The sequence below is a fragment of the Musca domestica genome, unplaced genomic scaffold (genome assembly GCF_030504385.1).
Source record: "Musca domestica strain aabys unplaced genomic scaffold, Musca_domestica.polishedcontigs.V.1.1 133, whole genome shotgun sequence".
Classification (NCBI taxonomy): Eukaryota; Metazoa; Arthropoda; class Insecta; order Diptera; family Muscidae; genus Musca; species Musca domestica.
In genome coordinates, this window is record NW_026712178.1 from 1,047,514 (window position 1) to 1,066,525 (window position 19,012).

Below are 19,012 nucleotides of genomic sequence, written 5' to 3' on the forward strand. Positions count from 1 at the left end.
AAAAAATCACATCCATTACAAATTAAAAAATAAAATTATAAAAAATCTCTTTCCATCTGCCTAAATTTCTCTGAAAGTATTTTCTTTTTTGTTTACCAGGCCCATACATTTTTTCCTAGAAAAGCCTCTTAATCCTTCTTTCAACAAACGTGATTTCCTTGAGTGTATATATGGTTATTTTCTTTAAACAATATAACTGTCACATCTGTTGATCTGCATGTCATAACAAAATATCAAAAATCTTCTTCTTCATTTTCCCCCCTTAAAACCCCAAATACCCTCTATTGTGTGCCAGTTAGTCTAAGGTTGTTTTCCATAAAACCTATATCTCTTTACGCATATTGACATCTCTTGATGTCACACTCACGCACACACACACACTCAGCCACACCAGCACGAGTACAGCTAATTAAAACAAATATTTGATAATTAGAAAGAAAATGAAGTGAATAAAATGGAAATCAAATGAAGTGAAATAAAAAAAAATAAAATAAAAACAAAAAACATATTTATATATTTGGATCAAAAAATTGTCTATTAAAACAACGGCCAAGTTTTCAAAACAATTGTCATTTGACAAGATGTGGTCGTCGGGTTTAAGACAAATGCGGTCGTCATTAAATGGTAAATTGAGTGTATTTAAAAGTGGTGCATAATTTTTGTTGTGTGTGAAAAAGAAAAAATTATAAAATTTTAGAAAAACTATAATAAAATGAAATAATAAGAAATTGATTTGAAAAATTGGAAATATTCAAGAAATGCAATAATTGTAATGATTAAAATAATAATAGTAAAACTAAAAAATAACAATAATAATAATTATAATGATAATAATAAAAATAATTCGGTGAACAAAAAAATGCAAAAATAAAAGAATTGAAAATAACGTAAAAAATCAATAAATTTAGAATTTGAATATTACAAGGATATTTATATAAATAAATAAAGAAGATAACAACAATTCGGTGACAAAAAAAAAACAAAATTAGAAAAAATAGCAAAATGTGGACCATGGTGAGAGGGGTTCCACAGGAGTGGGCCAATGGTGTCCATTTTGTAGCTGAAATACATACAAAGTGCAGATTTGGACTATATCGAGTACTTTATTCACTTTTTATGAAAAGTGTGCGTGTGTGTGTGTTCCTTTTCTTCTTTTTTTTGAAAATTTTGAAATATGTTTGGAAAATTTGAAGAGAACCGAGTGCCTTTTTACAATTTAAACCTCTTTCTGGTACCAGAAGGAGTGGACCAATATATCCTATATTCGCACCAAACCTTCAGTTGTTAGAATTATTGGCAAGTGCAAAATTTGCACACCATTGAAAACTTATTTTAGATTTTATGAGAGATACAATTATTTAAAAATTTGACCCCTTTGTGGGGGAGGTACCAGAAGGAGAGGTCCGATATATCCCCCATTCCCACCTGATCCTATGTTGATAGAAATATTGGGATATGCTAAGTTTGAAAGTAATCGAGCTTTATATTTATTTTAATTTTTGACCCCTTTGTGAGGGAGGTACCAGAATAAATTCACCGATATATCTTGTCTTGATGAAAATATTGAGATATACGAAATTTAAATACATTCAAATACTTATTTCACATTTTTTGAAAGATACAATTATTCAAAATTTTGACCCCTGTGGGGGAGGTACCGATATATCCCACATTCCCACCCTATCCCATGTTGATACAAATATTGAGATGTGCCGAGTTTCAAAGTTATTGGATTCTAGTTTTTCGTTTAATGAGCTCCATGGATATTCTAAATTTGTGACCCTTTTTGGGGCAGGTATCAGAAGGAAAGATCCGTTCCATTCGTCCTTCATACCAGATCTGGAGTTAGAATAAATATTAAGATATGAAACATTTGAAGATAATAGGATTCTTATTTCACATTTTATTAGAGTTATGATTATTCAAAATTTCGTCCTCTTTTTGGGGGAGGTACAGATTGAGTGGCCCGATATTGTAATTTTTTGCATCTGACGTAGAACTGATAAAAATGCTGGGATTTGCAAAGTGTACGCAAAATTCAAAAATCTATTAGGCAAATTATTTTCTGTGAAAATTTTGACCTTTTGTATGAGGGGTACAAGTGAACCGATATTATTCAACTCCGAACTCGAAATAAGTTTAATAATAATGTTACCATGCGGAGAGTTTGAAACAAATTGGGATAATCTCAGATCCCTTGAAACGAATTTGAAAAAATATTTTTTTAAAAAAATCCACGTCTGTTGGGACGTTGAAAAAATATTTTTTAAAAAAATCCACGTCTGTTTGGACGTTGAAAAAATAATTTGAAAAAATCCACGTCTATTGCGACGTTGAAAAAATATTTTTTAAAAAATCCACGTCTGTTGGGGCGTTGGAAAAATATCTTTTAAAAAATCCACGTCAATTGCGACGTTGAAAAAATATTTTTTAAAAAATCCACGTCTGTTGGGGCGTTGGAAAAATATCTTTTAAAAAATCCACGTCTGCTGGGACGTTGAAAAAATATTTTTAAAAAATCCACGTCTGTTGGGATGTTGAAAAAATATTTTTAAAAAATCCACGTCTGTTGGGAAGTTGAAAAAATATTTTTTAAAGAATCCACGTCTGTTGGGACGTTGATAAAATATTTTTTAAAAAATCCACGTCTGCTGGAACGTTGAAAAAATATTGTTTTAAAACAATTCACGTCTGCTGGGACGTTGAAAAAATATTTAAAAAAAAATCCACGTCTGTTGGAACGATGAAAAAATATTTTTTAAAAAAAATCCACGTCTATTGCGATGTTGAAAAAATATTTTTTAAAAAAATCCACGTCTGTTGGGACGTTGAAAAAATATTTTTTAAAAAATCCACGTCTGTTGGGACGTTGAAAAAATATTTTTTAAAAAATCCACGTCTTTTGGGACGATGAAAAAAATATTTTTTAAAAAAATCCACGTCTGTTGGGATGTTGGAAAAATATTTTTTAAAAAATCCACGTCTGTTGCGACGTTGAAAAAATTATTTCAAAATATGCACATTAATAGGAATTTTGAAAAATAATTTTTTGTCAGATTTCCGTTTATAGGAACATAAAAAAATATTTTTTTAACAGTTCAATAGTGAGGGAAAATAAAAAAAACAAGCAAAAAAAATTTAAAAAATCCACGTCTGTTGGGACGTTAAAAAAATATTTTTTTAAAAAATCCACGTCTCTTGGAAATTTAAAAAAATATTTTTTTAAAAAATCCACGTCTGTTGGAAATTTGAAAAAATATTTTTTAAAAAATCCACGTCTGTTGGAAATTTGAAAAAATATTTTTTAAAAAATCCACGACTGTTGGAAATTTGATAAAATATTTTTTAAAAAATCCATGTCTTTTGGAAATTTGAAAAAATATTTTTAAAAAAATCCGAATTTTTTTAGAAATCCACGCCTGTTGGGACGTTGAAAAAATATTTTTTAAAGAATCCACGTCTGTTGGGATGTTGAAAAAATATTTTTAAAAAATCCACGTCTGTTGGGACGTTGAAAAAATATTTTTTAAAGAATCAACGTCTGTTGGGATGTTGAAAAAATATTTTTAAAAAATCCACGTCTGTTGGGACGTTGAAAAAATATTTTTAAAAAATCCACGTCTGTTGGGACGTTGAAAAAATATTTTTTAAAAAATCCAAATCCAAAAAATCTGTTGAGATGTTAAAAACAATATTTTATAAAAAATCCATGTCTGTTGGGACATCGAAAAAATATTTTTTAAAAAATCTACGTCCGTTGGGACGTTGAAAAAATATTTTTTAAAAAATCCATGTCTGTTGGGACATTGAAAAAATATTTTAAAAAAATCCACGTCTGTTGGGACTTTAAAAAATATTTCAAAATATGCACATTAATAGGGATTTTGAAAAATTATTTTTTGTAAGATTTCCGTTTATGGAAATATGAAGAAATATTTTTTTAACAGTTCAAGTGTGAGGGAAAATAAAAAATTGAGCAAAAAATTAAAAAATCCACGTCTATAGAAAAACTGAAAAAAAAATATTTAAAAAATCCACGTCTATAGGAAAATTGAAAAAAAAAAAATATTTAAAAAAAATCCAAGCCTGTTGTAACTTAAATAAAAATATTTTTAATAAAAACAATTATTTGAGCTTGAGGTCAAACTTTTTGGTTTTTTTAATTATTTATTTTTCTTTTTCCAATATTTCGAAGCTCTTTGAGTTTCATCTTCAGTGTGATCTACAAATTAAATAAAAAAACATACAACATATTAACATTATCACAGCACAGGACATAAACACGTAAAAAAAAAACGCTTACTTGCAAATAATTAAAATAATAAACTTAAAACTAGCGTAGTGTGACTACTACCGGCAAGTGTTACTATTGCACTGATAATTATTTGCATATTGCACGATCTCTTTTTGTTAAATGCCTGTTAAATGTTGTATGTTTTGTTATTTAATTTGTAGATCACCCTGAAGATGAAACTCAAAGAGCTTCGAAATATTGGAAAAAGAAAAATAAATAATTAAAAAAAACAAAAAGTTTGACCTCAAGCTCAAATAATTGTTTTTATTAACTATCCAAAAGTCGAACAACCAGAGAAAATATTTATAAAAATATTTTTTAAAAAATTCACGTCTATGAGGAACATTGAAACAAATATTTTAAAAAAATTTAGGGAATGTTAAAAAAAAGTTTTTTTTTAAATCTACGTATGTTGGAACGCTGAAAAAATATTTTCATAAAATCCACGCTAGAGATATATTGAACAAATATTTAAAAAAAAACACGTATATTTGAACAATAAAAAAATATTTAAAAATTGTATTAGAATATTTAAAAAATACACGTCTGTTGGACGTTGAAAAAATATTTTGCGACGTTGAAAAAATATTTTTTAAAAATTTAACGTCTATTGGGACGTTAAAAAAATATTTAAAAAAATCCACGTCTGTTGGGATGTTGAAAAAATATTTAAAAAAAAAACCACGTCTGTTGGGAAGTTGAAAAAATATATATTTTTAAAAAATCCACGTCTGTGGGGCGATGAAAAAATATTTTTTTAAAAAATCCACGTCTGTGGGGCGATGAAAAAATATTTTTTTAAAAAATCCACGTCTGTTGGGACATTGAAAAAATATTTTTTAAATAATCCACGTTTGGTGGGACGTTGAAAAAATATTTTTTAAAAAGGCCACGTCTGTTGGGACGTTGAAAAAAATATTTTTTAAAACATCCAGGTCTGTTGGGACTTTGAAAAAATATTTTTAAAAAATCCACGTCTGTTGGGACGTTGGAACAATATTTTTAAAAAAAATCCACGTCTGTTGGCACGTTGAAAAAATATTTTTTAAAAAGCCACGTCTGTTGGGACGTTGAAAAATATTTTTTTAAAAAATCCACGTTTCGTGGGACTACTTAAAAATGGCCTCGCAGCGTTAAAACTACCTTCCTTATACGATTTTTAAGATTTTTGAAAAATTCACCACACCTTATAGAAATTCACCACACCCCAAAAATTTGTCCACAGCTAGTAATTTTGCTTTACAATCTCAAAATAATGGAAATAAAATTTTTCGAAGCCTCTAAATGTGTCTGCATACACTTATATACAGCCAAAAAAACGTGTATTCACCTCGCCTCTGATATTTACTATAATTATAACTCATAGCAATTTATCATCCACTTAAAAAGGCCTTGCAGCGATAAAAGTGTAAGGTTGGAATAAATTTTTTTAATGAAACAAGTGTTTTTTCGAGCTTGAGGTCTTAAAAAATTAAATTATTTAAAAATAAAATATCAACAATACAACTCTAATTTTTTCATTAATTCCACATTTCTAACAGGGTCACATGTAACCGTATCAACGATGCCCAATATTTCGCAATTTTCAGAATTCTCCATCTAATTTTTCTAATCTAAACCTCGGAACTGTCACATGACGATTTACATACCCCTTAAAATTAATCCATTTATGGGCTTATCTGATAACCCTTTATGGCTGGTTATGAAATATATGAGCGAAAAAATGAATGAATGAATAATATCCATTTTCTCTTGCACCTGCTTTATATTTTTACAACACTTACGTACATATATGTATGTATGTATGTACACACACATAAAATTCAAAAATAAGATAAAATATTTCTTAAAAAAAATGATAATTTATTTACAACCATTATAAAGATATCTAGATATTCATAAAACGATAATGGTTTGCCTGTCTTTTGTTAGAGGGGCCATCTTCACAGCGCCGCCGTTTCATTTTGACCAGGAAAGTAGATGGCTTAATAAACAACCGCTAGAATCGCGTTGTCAAACATTTCGAATGGGCAAAGACATGATTTAGCCAGAGCTACGAGTCACGTACAAGAAATTAAAATTTTGTCAATTTCAGTTGAAATAGTTTCGGTGGCAAATTGATAGGGAAAGTGTTCCGTGTTAAGCGGATAATGAACTTTAAGTGGTAATTATTTGTGGATTAGTAATACGTAATGGTAAAAGTTATGGTGGGTTGTCAAAGTGAGTAAAAAACAGTATTAAAAATGTCTCCAATACAGATTTCGGAATTTTATTTTCAAAATAAAAAAAGAATCTGTAACATATCTCATATGTGTCGTTGTCTCATCAAACTGACCTACCTGAACATAAATGTTATTTTACCTTCCCTTTTTTCCAGTTTTCTTCCTCTTGACCAACGTGTTCTGCCTGCTCTTTGGCTCTGCTTCGGCTTTGTTTGAGGGCTGTGATCATACATTTCAAATAAATCCCGGTACTACCTATTTGGAATCGCCATATTATCCAAGTCACTATCCAGCAGGGACATCATGCCGTTATAAATTTGTGGCACCATTGGATTATGACATAACTGTTAACTGTTCCATTAATTTGAATATGGTAAGAAAAAATACGCTGCGCATACTGGTGCGTTGAAACTAAGAAAATAATTTTTTAAAAATCCACGTCTGTTGGAATATTGAAAAACTATTTTTTAAACAAAATCCACGACTTTTCCGCGTGTTTTGGAATAGTGAAAAATTATTTTTTTAAAAAATCCACTTCTGTTGGATTTATAAAATAATGTTTTTAAAAAATCCACGTCTGTTGGAATATTGAAAAAATATTTTTTAAAAAATCCACGTCTGTTGGAATATTGAAAAAATATTTTTTAAAAAATCCACGTCTGTTGGAATATTGAAAAAATATTTTTTAAAAAATCCACGTCTGTTGGAATATTGAAAAATATTTTTTAAAAAATCCACGTCTGTTGGAATATTGAAAAAATATTTTTTAAAAAATCCACGTCTGTTGGAATATTGAAAAAATATTTTTTAAAAAATCCACGTCTGTTGGAATATTGAAAAAATATTTTTTAAAAAATCCACGTCTATTGGATGAATGAAAAGTTATTTTTTAAAAAATCCACGTATGTTGGTATATTGAAAAAATATTTTTTAAAAAATCCACGTATGTTGGTATATTGAAAAAATATTTTTTAAAAATTTCACGTCTTTTGGAATATTTAAAAAATTATTTTTTAAAAAATCCACGTCTATTGGAATATTTAAAAAATTATTTTTTAAAAAATCCACGTCTATTGGAATATTGAAAAAATATTTTTTAAAAATTTCACGTCTTTTGGAATATTGAAAAATTATTTTTTTAAAAAATCCACGTCTATTGGAATATTGAAAAATTATATTTTAAAAATTTCACGTCTTTTGGAATATTGAAAAATTATTTTTTTAAAAAATCCACGTCTATTGGATGTATGAAAAATTATTTTTTAAAAAATCCACGTCTATTGGATATATGAAAAATTATTTTTTAAAAAATTCACTTCTATTGGATGTATGGAAAATTATTCTTTTTAAAAAATCCACGTCTGTTGGAATATTGAAAAAATATTTTTTAAAAAATCCACGTCTATTGGAATATTGAAAAAATATTTTTTTTTAAATCCACGTCTGTTGGAATATTGAAAAAATATATATTTTTTTTTAAATCCACGTCTGTTGGAATATTGAAAAAATATTTTTTTTTAAATCCACGTCTGTTGGAATATTGAAAAAATATTTTTTAAAAAAATCCACGACTATTGGATGTATGAAAAATTATTTTTTAAAAAATCCACGTCTGTTGGAATATTGAAAAAATATTTTTTAAAAAATCCACTTCTGTTGGAATATTGAAAAAATATTTTTTAAAAAATCCACGTCTGTTGGAATATTGAAAAAATATTTTTTTTAAAAAATCCACGTCTGTTGGATGTATAAAAAATTATATTTATTTTTAAAAAATCCACTTTTAGTGGATGTATGAAAAATAATTTTTTTAAAAAATCCACGTCTGTTGGAATATTGAAAAAATATTTTTTTTAAAAAATCCACGTCTGTTGGATGTATAAAAAATTATATTTATTTTTAAAAAATCCACTTTTAGTGGATGTATGAAAAATAATTTTTTTAAAAAATCCACGTCTGTTGGAATATTGAAAAAATATATTTTTTTTTAAAAAATCCACGTCTGTTGGAATTTTGAAAAAATATTTTTAAAAGATCCACGTCTGTTGGAATTTTGAAAAATATTTTTAAAAGATCCACATCTGTTAGAATATTGAAAAAATATTTTTTAAAAATTTCACGTCTGTTGGAATATAAAAAAAAATATTTTTTAAAAATTTCACGTCTTTCGGAATATTGAAAAAATATTTTTTAAAAAATCCACGTCTGTTGGAATATTGAAAAAATATTTTTTAAAAAATCCACGTCTGTTGGAATAGTGAAAAAATATTTTTTTAAAAATCCACGTCTGTTGGAATATTGCAAAAATATATTTTTTTTAAATCCACGTCTGTTGGAATATTGAAAAAAAAAATAGTTTTTGTTTTAAATCCAAGTCTGTCGGAATGTTGAAAAAATATTTTTTTTAAATTCATGACTCTTAAAATATTCAAAAAAAAAAAATTATATAAAATCCACGACTCTTAAAATATTGAAAAAATATATTTTAAAAAAATCCACGTATGTTGGAATATCGAAAAAAATATTTGTAAAAAATGCACATTTGTTTACATACTGAGTCTCCCCAGGAGGTACTCATCCAATTTTTAAAATTTGGGTTTGGTTTAAATATTAAAAAATAATTATCTAAATTTGGTCTTGAAACCAAATTCCTCCTCTAAAATATTTATCAATAATTCAAACACTCAGTAGTGATTCGTGTAGTATAACTCCTCGACCTGAAACATGGCCCAAAAATGTAGCACCCACTTAAAATAGAGTTTGTAGCGTTCAGAATGTCTTCTATATACGATTTTCGTCATTTTTAAGAAATTCACCACACTTTATAGAAATTCACCACACCTCAAAAAATGTTCCCATACGTGCTATATTTGCTCTACAATTCAAAACTAGACGAAATAAAAATTTTCGACAGCTCTGAATTAGTCTGTGAGGCTTTTGTACCGCAAATAATCATATATTCACCTCAAACTTCTATAAATATAACCCATACCATTTTTAACAGTTCGTTCTAAACATTTAGCACACTTCCTCGGAGCTCCCCACAACTTCGAAATCTCACATAATATAAATCTAACATATAATTTAAAGCAAAAAAATTTGTAAAAATAAAAGACCTAGGCCTTTCAGATATTTTAAAATTACATATTTTCAATATTTCTGAGTTGAATTTTATTGTTTCAGGTGTTAATTTGAATTTGAACTCATTCGGGACCCCTTGAGTTAAATGAATTCCTTTGAATGCTTTGTATTCAGTAATCGCATCTTATTTCTTCCCCTATTTATAAAATAATATTAAAAATAGATGATTAATATAGCCCGAAAGCGACCACACCCCTTTAAATGATTAAAATACCCCACCTTTACGACTTTGGGACCTTTAAGAAGCCCCAATTATTTAGCAAACACTTAATACACAGCTTGTACTAATCAAAATACCTCCTTTATGCGATTTCTGACATTTTTGAGAAATTCACCACACTTATAAGAAATTCACCACACCTCAAAATTTTGTCCAGAAGATAGAATTTTCGCTCTACAACCTAAAACTAGTCGAAATAAAATTTTTGGACGTCTCTAGTTGAGTCTACATGGCTTTTTTTCAACCAAAAAAACTATATTCACCTCGCCGCTACATTTTTAACCTTTATAATTATCACTCATACGATTTTAAGCATTTTTGAGAAATTCACCACACTTTTGGGAAACTCACCACACCTTCGAAATTTCAAAATTTCACATTTTATGGGGTTTATAACCTAAAAATTACAAAAATAAAATGATTGGGCCTTACCAGATCCTTTCAAATGACATATTTTCGATATTTATAGTTTTCGATTTTCCATTTTTTAAGATTTAAAATTTTTAAAACTATATCAAATTTTCCATTTTTTTAAGATTTAGAATTTTCAAAATTATTTCAATTTTGTCTAACATTCTCCTTTTTTTTTTTTTTGTATTTTGAAAAACATCATCCCGTTTCGTTTTCCCGTTTTTTAATTTTTTTTTTCACATCTCTTCCCATTTCACCTTGACAGGGCAGCAATGCCTGCAGCACAGAGTATTTCTATGTGGCCGTGGATGGTGACGAATATCTACGTGGCTCAGAACAATTTTGTGGTAAAGGTGTAATCCAGCGTAAATCTCTCTTCCGTTCGGTGGTATTTGCCTATACCTCAGGTGGTTCATGGGGTAGTTTCCGTTGTCAGCTGCATGCGGCACCCCAACCATGCGATTGTGGCTGGTCGGTAAATACGAAAATTGTCAATGGCCAGGAGACGGGTATCAATGAGTATCCCGGTGTTGTGGCCCTTAAGACCAGCGAAGCAGCTCCACCTTTCTGTTCGGCAACCATAAGTATGAGATTGAAGAGAGAAATTTTAGAAATGTTTTAAAAAATTGGATTTATTTTTAGTTTCCCATTATTATCTGCTGACGGCGGCCCATTGTACAGAATTGGTGCCCAATCCCGCAAGTTATATTATTAAGGCTGGCGATCACAATTTGGCAATTTGTAAGAGATATATATTCAAATATATTTTACAGAGATTTCAGAGAACGTTTCTATTTAGCCACGGAAACCAAGTATGCCGTGAACTACTATGTGGCCCAAATCATTCAACATCCTGGCTATACCAGTAGACCCACCATGATTAATGATATTTCTTTGCTGAGAACAACCACAGCCATAGAGTGGTCGAGGGGAGTGGGACCCATGTGCCTGCCACCGCCAATGTAAGTTTCGGGGGGGGAAAATAATTTTATTTTTAAAATCTAATAATTTTTTTTTCCTACAGGGAAAACGATTTCACCTACACCTATGTGGATTTGGTTGGCTGGGGTACCACCTCGTTTGCCGGTGCCTATTCGGATACCTTGCAAAAGACCACGGTCATCATAACCGATAACGAGTCGTGTGCCAAGACATATAACGATACCACCATCTATCCATCGCAAATTTGTACCTATGATTATACCGGCACTAGTCGTGATTCGTGCCAATATGATTCCGGTGGACCGGTCATAAGACGCACTTTAAGACAATATATTTTGGGTTGCATTAGTTTTGGTAAATTCTGTGGCCAAGGAGGCTATGCAACGGGTGTTAATACACGTATCTCATCGTATTTGACATGGATATATCAAAGTACTGGATATTCGTCATGTGTTGTGAGTTAATAGAAATTGAAAAGGAAAATTGTTAAAAAAATGTTACAAAACAGTATACGATTGTTAAATAAACTTATAATTTATTTAGATGCTAAAAATGTGTTTTTCCCAGGAGGGGGATTTAAAGTTGCTTGGAAAGTGAACTAAAACTCAAATAGCCACTTAAGTCATGATTTCAAATGATTTTTAAAGCTATTTGTTTCATTTTCAGCATTTTTGAGAAATTCACCACACTTAATAGAAATTCACCACACCCTTAAAATATATCCCAGAGACATTAAATTTGCTTTACAACTCAAAACTGGTCGAAATAAAATGTTTCCAAGGCCCTAACTCCTTGAAAATGGCCCAAGGAAAGGTCTGGGCCAATTTTCATGGTTATTACAACATTCCGAAACATAAGTAAAGACTTAACTTATATATTTTATGAAAAAAAATTAAAAACAAAACAGTATACAATTGTTAAATAAAATAATAATATATTTAGATGCTTAAAAAATGTGAGATTTTCCAAGGAAGGGGGTTTAAAGAAGCTGGGAATGCGGACAAAAAAAGCAAAACCCCATTTTTGACATGATTCTTGATGATTTTAAAAGCTGTGGGTTTCATTTTCAGCATTTTTGAGAAATTCACCACACTTTATAGAAATTCACCACACCTTAAAAATACATCCCAGAGACATTAAATTTGCTTTAGAACCCAAAACTTTTGGAAATTAAATGTCTTTGAGACCCTAACTCCTTGAAAATGGCACACGAAGAGGTCTGGGCCAATTTCCATGGTTGTTAAACACTCAGAAACATACAGGGTGAAATAAAAAAAATTGCAACAAAGTCAAACGCCATAATTTTTACATATTTTTTTTAAATTTTATTGAATGAAAACAAAAAATGTCGGAAATAGCATCAAATTTTGGAATAAGTTTCGAGTTGTTCGAATGGTCTTTGGCCTTCAAACGGCCAATGGAACCATCACACGCTGCCCGAATGTTGTTCTGCGGTATTTTGGCCCATTCCCGGCGAAGCGCCTGCTTGAGGTGATCGACACTTTGGTATTTCACAGTGCCAACCTTGCTTTCCAAAATACTGCAAACACTATAGTGCAACGGATTGGTATCCGGAGATTTTGGTGGCCATTGTGCGCTGGAAATGAAGCGAGAACCTCATTTTGTAACCACTCTTGGTTGGCGCGTGCTGAGTCCTGTTGGAATGTCCAAGGTCTCCGGCCAAGGCTTTAATACACCCTTCAGAATATTTTCGCGAAAATATTCGGCATTTATTCTGATGTCACGGTCGATTAATACGAGCGGAGAGCGACCATCGGCTGTTATGTAATAAATAGTTTTTGGCGGCCTCTTTAAGATCTTTTGGCAAACGTGGATTTTTAAAGAATTTTTGGAGGCAACCTAGAGTCCTTCAAACGTGGATTTTTCAGAGAATTCTTGGATTTTTTTTTTTTTTTGAAAATCTTTCGGAGGCAACCTAAAGGCTTGGAATATTTGGAGGCAACATTAAGGCCTTCAAACGAAGATTTTTTAAAAATGTTTGGAGGCCTTCAGTGTTGGATTTAAAAACAAAACAGGTTACCTTAAGGCTTTCAGGGGTGAATTTAAAAAAAAATATTGGAGGCTATCGGAAGGCCTTCAGGCGTGGATTTTTAAAGAATTTTTGAAATCCTTCAAACGTGGATTTTTTCATAGAATTTTTGAAATCTTTCAAACGTGGATTTTTTAAAGAATTTTTGGAGGCTACCTAAAAGCCTCCGAACGTGCATTTTTTATAGAATTTTTGGAGGCTACATAAAGACGAAATCCCAAACGTGGATTTTTTGAAGAATTGTTAAAGTCATTCCAAAAAACTTCAGACGTGGATGTTAAAATTATTCTTGGAGACTTTCCAAGTACCTAAAGTTATTTTTAATCAATTTTTAATGGTTTTCTAAACGCCTTCAAACGTGGGTTTTTTTAATTTTTTGGAGCCTTCTACGAGGTCTTCAAATGTAGATTTTTTAAAGAATATTTTGAGTCTTTCTAAAGGCCTAAAATGCTGAATTTTCCAAACATTTTCATATCACTTGCTCTTACATCCCCAACTGTCTAGCCCATACTAATTCCAAACAACAGCTTTACGGACAGTTTCACCCTCAACTTAGCTTTCTTTCCCTCCTCAAATTTTTGGCAATAAAAAATGCTGTAGCAACGAAAAAAATGTCAAAAACAAAGAGTTGAACGATTCATGTAACTCTTGCTCTGTTATTTCTAAATTTTTCATTAATTTTTTCTATTTTTTTTAAAGCGAATTGAAATTCTGGTGGCCAACCGAAGGTTCACATTTTCAGCTGACCTCTTTGGCAAGTAAACACGATCTTTTTTTTTTTGTTTACAAACTGCTCGACAACGAATGTTTTCTCATCGGAGAAAACCAAATTCGGCAAAAATTAAATTTAAATGTCATTTTCGAAACTCACCTCCAATTTTTAAACTCACCACAGTTTAAAAATAGCTAATACACGTAACATTTAACATAAAAATGACATAGTTATGGGTTTTAAGCAATATTATGAAATTCACCACTACATGATGAAATTCACCACACCCCAAAATTTAATGATTTGGAAACTACAATTAAATATAAACTGAAAATATCCATTTTGAATATTTTTTGAAGCCATCCTTGCGTTCTGGAGGACAAATTAAATTAATTTAATTAATAAACCAAACCACTTCGCCACAGCTACTTCATTTTTTTAATTATCTTAACAAGGTCACGCATTCCCATGGATCTACTAAATGGAGCACCTTCTTTAAATATTCAGCAATTTATTCAACTGTCAACATGCTTATCTCTTGCGATTTAACCAGAAAAAATAAATAATGAACATCAAAAGTCTTTAAATTCTCCTCACTTCTGGGTTAGTGATGTCAGTTTTGCCAATTATTCGACAACAACGAGTAGTATGTCGGTTACATTTTTTATCCAGCTAGGTGTGGTGATTTTATTCTACTGCCAGATTTCCTTGGCCCAACAGCAGTGTTCAATTGAATATCGTTTGCAAAATGATCGCCAAGTTTTGAATATAACTTCCAGGAACTATCCCTATCCATTGGGCAGCAATTGTCGTTATCGCATTACGGCACCCATGGATCATGTGGTGGTGGTGAATTGCGGTTTTGAAGTGGTGAGAACAATATAAATCATTTTGTTATTTAAAAAATAATTTCAATTTTTATATCCTTCCCACAGACCCCCAATAGGTGTGACAATGATTATTTCATAATATCCCTGGATGGCGATTTCCAGCTGGGTGATGGAGAGCGCTTCTGCCTGACAAATCGCCTGAGTCGCATTTCCGACTTTCGTTCGATGGTTTTGGCCTATGCTTCGGTGAGACCCAATTCTATGCAACGGGGACGCTTTGCGTGCCAAGCTTTTGCCCGACGTCAAGCCTGCTCCTGTGGCTGGACTGCCAGTACTAGAATAACAAATGGCGTTGAAACGATGAAACATGAATTCCCCTCTATGGTGGCGTTGAGAGACATCTCCTCACCACAGCCGATATTTTGTGGGGGTAGCATAGGTAGGTTGGGGGTTAAAAATTTAGATAAGAAAATAATAAATTTGGAAATTTTTGATAGTAAGTCATCGCCACATCTTGACGGCGGCCCATTGTATGCGCATGCATCCGGATGCCAGCAGGATAATGGCCTATGTGGGAGATCACAATTTGGTGGTGGGTGAGTACCAAATAAGGTCATAGGGATAAAATTAACGAGGATAATAGATAAGGATAATATTATCCACAAATGTGGAAAAATTTATCCACTACTGCGGATAATTTTATCCACTATTGCGGATAATGTTATCCACTTTTGTGGATAATTTTATCCAGCATTGTGGATAATTTTATCCACCAAGGTGGATAATTTTATCCACCAATGTAAAAAATATTATCCACCATTGTGGATAATTTTATCCACCAAAGTGGATAATTTTATGCACTTATGTGGAGAATTTTATCCACCAATGCGGATAATTTTATCCACCAATGCGGATGATTTTATCCACCATTGCGGATAATACTATCCACCATTGCGGATAATTTTATCCGCTAATGTGGATAATTTTATCCACCAATGCGGATAATTTTATCCACCAACATGGATAATTTTATCCACCAAAGTGGATAATTTTATCCACCAATGCCGATAATTTTATCCACCAATGCGGATGATTTTATCCACCACTGCGGATAATATTATCCACCATTGCGGATAATTTTATCCGCTAATGTGGATAATTTTATCCACCAATGCGGATAATTTTATCCACCAATGTGGATAATTTTATCCTCTAATGTGGAAAATTTTATCCGCCTATGTGGATAATTTTATCCACCAAGGTGGATAATTTTATCTGCTAATGAGGATAATTTTATCCACCATTGGCTATAATTTTATCCACCAATGTGGATAATTTTATCCGCTAATGTGGATAATTTTATCCAACTATGTGGATAATTTTATCCACCAATGCGGATAATTTTATCCAACGTTGCGGATAATTTTATCCACTTATGTGGATAACTTTATCCGCTAATGTGGATAATTTTATCTACCAATGTGGATAATTTTATCCGCTAATGTGGATAATTTTATCCGCTTATGTGGATAATTATCCACTTATGTGCTGATAATTTCATCCACCATTGCGGATAATTTTATCCACCTTTGTGGATAATTTTATCCACCAATGTGGATAATTTTATCCACCAACGGGATAATGTTATCCACCAAAGTGGATAATTTTATCCACCATTGTGGATAATTTTATCCACCAATGCGGATAATTTTATCTACCATTGCGGATAATTTTATCCACCAAAGTGGATAATTTTATCTACCATTGTGGATAATTTTATCCACCATTTTGGATAATTTTATCCACCATTTTGGATAATTTTATCCACCATTGTGGATAATTTTATCCGCTAATGTGGATAATGTTATCCACCTATGTGGATAAATTTATCCACAAAAGTGAATAATTTTATCCACCAATGCGGATAATTTTATCCTCTAATGTGGATAATTTTATCCACCAAAGTGGATAATTTTATCCACTAATGTGGATAATTTTATCCACGAATGTGGATAATTTTATCCACGAATGTGGATAATTTTATCCACCATTGTGGATAATTTTATCCACCAATGTGGATAATTTTATCCGCTAATGTGGATAATTTTATCCAACTATGTGGATAATTTTATCCACCAATGCGGATAATTTTATCCACTTATGTGGATAACTTTATCCGCTAATGTGGATAATTTTATCTACCAATGTGGATAATTTTATCCGCTAATGTGGATAATTTTATCCGCTTATGTGGATAATTATCCACTTATGTGCTGATAATTTCATCCACCATTGCGGATAATTTTATCCACCTTTGTGGATAATTTTATCCACCAATGTGGATAATTTTATCCACCAACGGGATAATGTTATCCACCAAAGTGGATAATTTTATCCACCATTGTGGATAATTTTATCCACCAATGCGGATAATTTTATCTACCATTGCGGATAATTTTATCCACCAAAGTGGATAATTTTATCTACCATTGTGGATAATTTTATCCACCATTTTGGATAATTTTATCCACCATTTTGGATAATTTTATCCACCATTGTGGATAATTTTATCCGCTAATGTGGATAATGTTATCCACCTATGTGGATAAATTTATCCACAAAAGTGAATAATTTTATCCACCAATGCGGATAATTTTATCCTCTAATGTGGATAATTTTATCCACCAAAGTGGATAATTTTATCCACTAATGTGGATAATTTTATCCACGAATGTGGATAATTTTATCCACGAATGTGGATAATTTTATCCACCATTGTGGATAATTTTATCCTCCATTGCGGATAATTTTGTCCACCATTGTGGATAATTTTATCCACCAATGTGGATAATTGTATCCACCAATGCGCATAATTTTATCCACCAATGCGGATAATTTTATCCACCATTGTGGATAATTTTATCCACTCATTTGGATAATTTTATCCACGAATGTGGATAATTTTATCCACCATTGTGGATAATTTTATCCCCCAATGTGGATAATTTTATCCGCTAATGTGGATAATTTTCTCCACCAATACGGATAATTTTATACACCATTGCGGATAATTTTATCCGCCATTGGATAATTTTATCCATCGTTGTGGATAGTTTTATCCACCAATGTGGATAATTTTATCTTCTAATTTGGATAATTTTATCCGCTAATGTGGATAATTTATCCGCATTGGTGAATAAATTATCCAATCCGCAAAGATGGATAATTTCATCCACCATTGCGGATAATTTTATCCAATTTTAATTTATTTTCCAATATTTTTAAATTGTTTCGGATAAATTTATCCTCTGTTTTTTAATTTTTTTTCCTTCCCAGCCGGTGAAACCCGCTTTGAGGCCCAGTATCGCATTCAACGCATTATCAATCATCCCAACTATGCTGCCACGCCCAGTTCCACACAAAATGATATTTCAATTCTCATTACAGTGGTGCCCATAGAATGGTCCCGCGGTGTGGGTCCCATATGTCTACCATGGCGTCAACTGTAAGTCATCAAGTCCCCTTCCAAATTTCCACATTTGATATCCACCTACAATTCCAGACAAGACCCCTTCGCCTACATCCAGGTTGATGTGGCCGGTTGGGGCACACTCTCCTTTGCCGGCATGAAATCGAATACTCTGCAAAAGGCCCAACTGGTGACGGTGGAAAATTCGGTGTGCCAGCAGCGTTACAATACCACGACCATACAGGGCTCCCATATTTGTACTTACGATTTTATGGGAAGGGGTCAGGATACCTGTCAATATGACTCAGGTGGTCCAGTGGTAATGCGTTCACAACGTTTCCAGCTACTTGGTCTCATCAGTTTCGGACAAAGCTGTGGCCAACGTTTTGGTATGGGGGTGAATACACGCATAACCTCACATCTGCCATGGCTCTGGACATATCTGCAGAACGATGTGTGTGTCGTGTAATTAAGGCCATTATTATTATCATTACGACGATTATTATGAAATGTAATTGTCGTTGTTGTGTTGTAAGTACAGAGAGTAACTAAATTTGTAGAGGGTCCTTGCAGGCATCAGGAGGACCACTTGTGTTGCTTTTTCTGTTTTTCGTTCTGCATTTTACCATAAAACAAAAAAAATGATTTAATTTATGCATAACTCTTATCATTCGTTTTTATTTTTTTTTTGATGCTGGGAAAATATGCATTTCAAGGATAA

The 19,012-nt window shown here is 31.5% G+C and overlaps 1 protein-coding gene across 1 annotated transcript; it reads left to right on the forward strand.

The window, feature by feature from the left end:
- The first annotated feature begins 473 nt into the window (after positions 1-473).
- LOC131800946 (uncharacterized) lies at positions 474-18,775 on the forward strand. The gene is made up of 11 exons (XM_059118825.1): positions 474-624; positions 6,672-6,889; positions 10,554-10,872; positions 10,931-11,029; positions 11,088-11,250; positions 11,313-11,693; positions 14,601-14,862; positions 14,928-15,261; positions 15,320-15,418; positions 18,159-18,327; positions 18,385-18,775. The coding sequence occupies exons 1-11, from the start codon at positions 582-584 to the stop codon at positions 18,758-18,760; spliced, it is 2,463 nt and encodes an 820-aa protein (XP_058974808.1). The 5' UTR covers positions 474-581; the 3' UTR covers positions 18,761-18,775.
- The last annotated feature ends 237 nt before the right edge of the window (positions 18,776-19,012 follow it).

Coding starts and splice junctions, on each gene's coding strand:
- LOC131800946 (XM_059118825.1), top strand. CDS start 582: ATGTGGTCGTCGGGTTTAAGACAAATGCGGTCGTCATTAAATG. Junction 625..6,671: donor AATGCGGTCGTCATTAAATG/GTAAATTGAGTG, acceptor CCTTTTTTCCAG/TTTTCTTCCTCTTGACCAAC. Junction 15,262..15,319: donor ATTTTGTGGGGGTAGCATAG/GTAGGTTGGGGG, acceptor AATTTTTGATAG/TAAGTCATCGCCACATCTTG.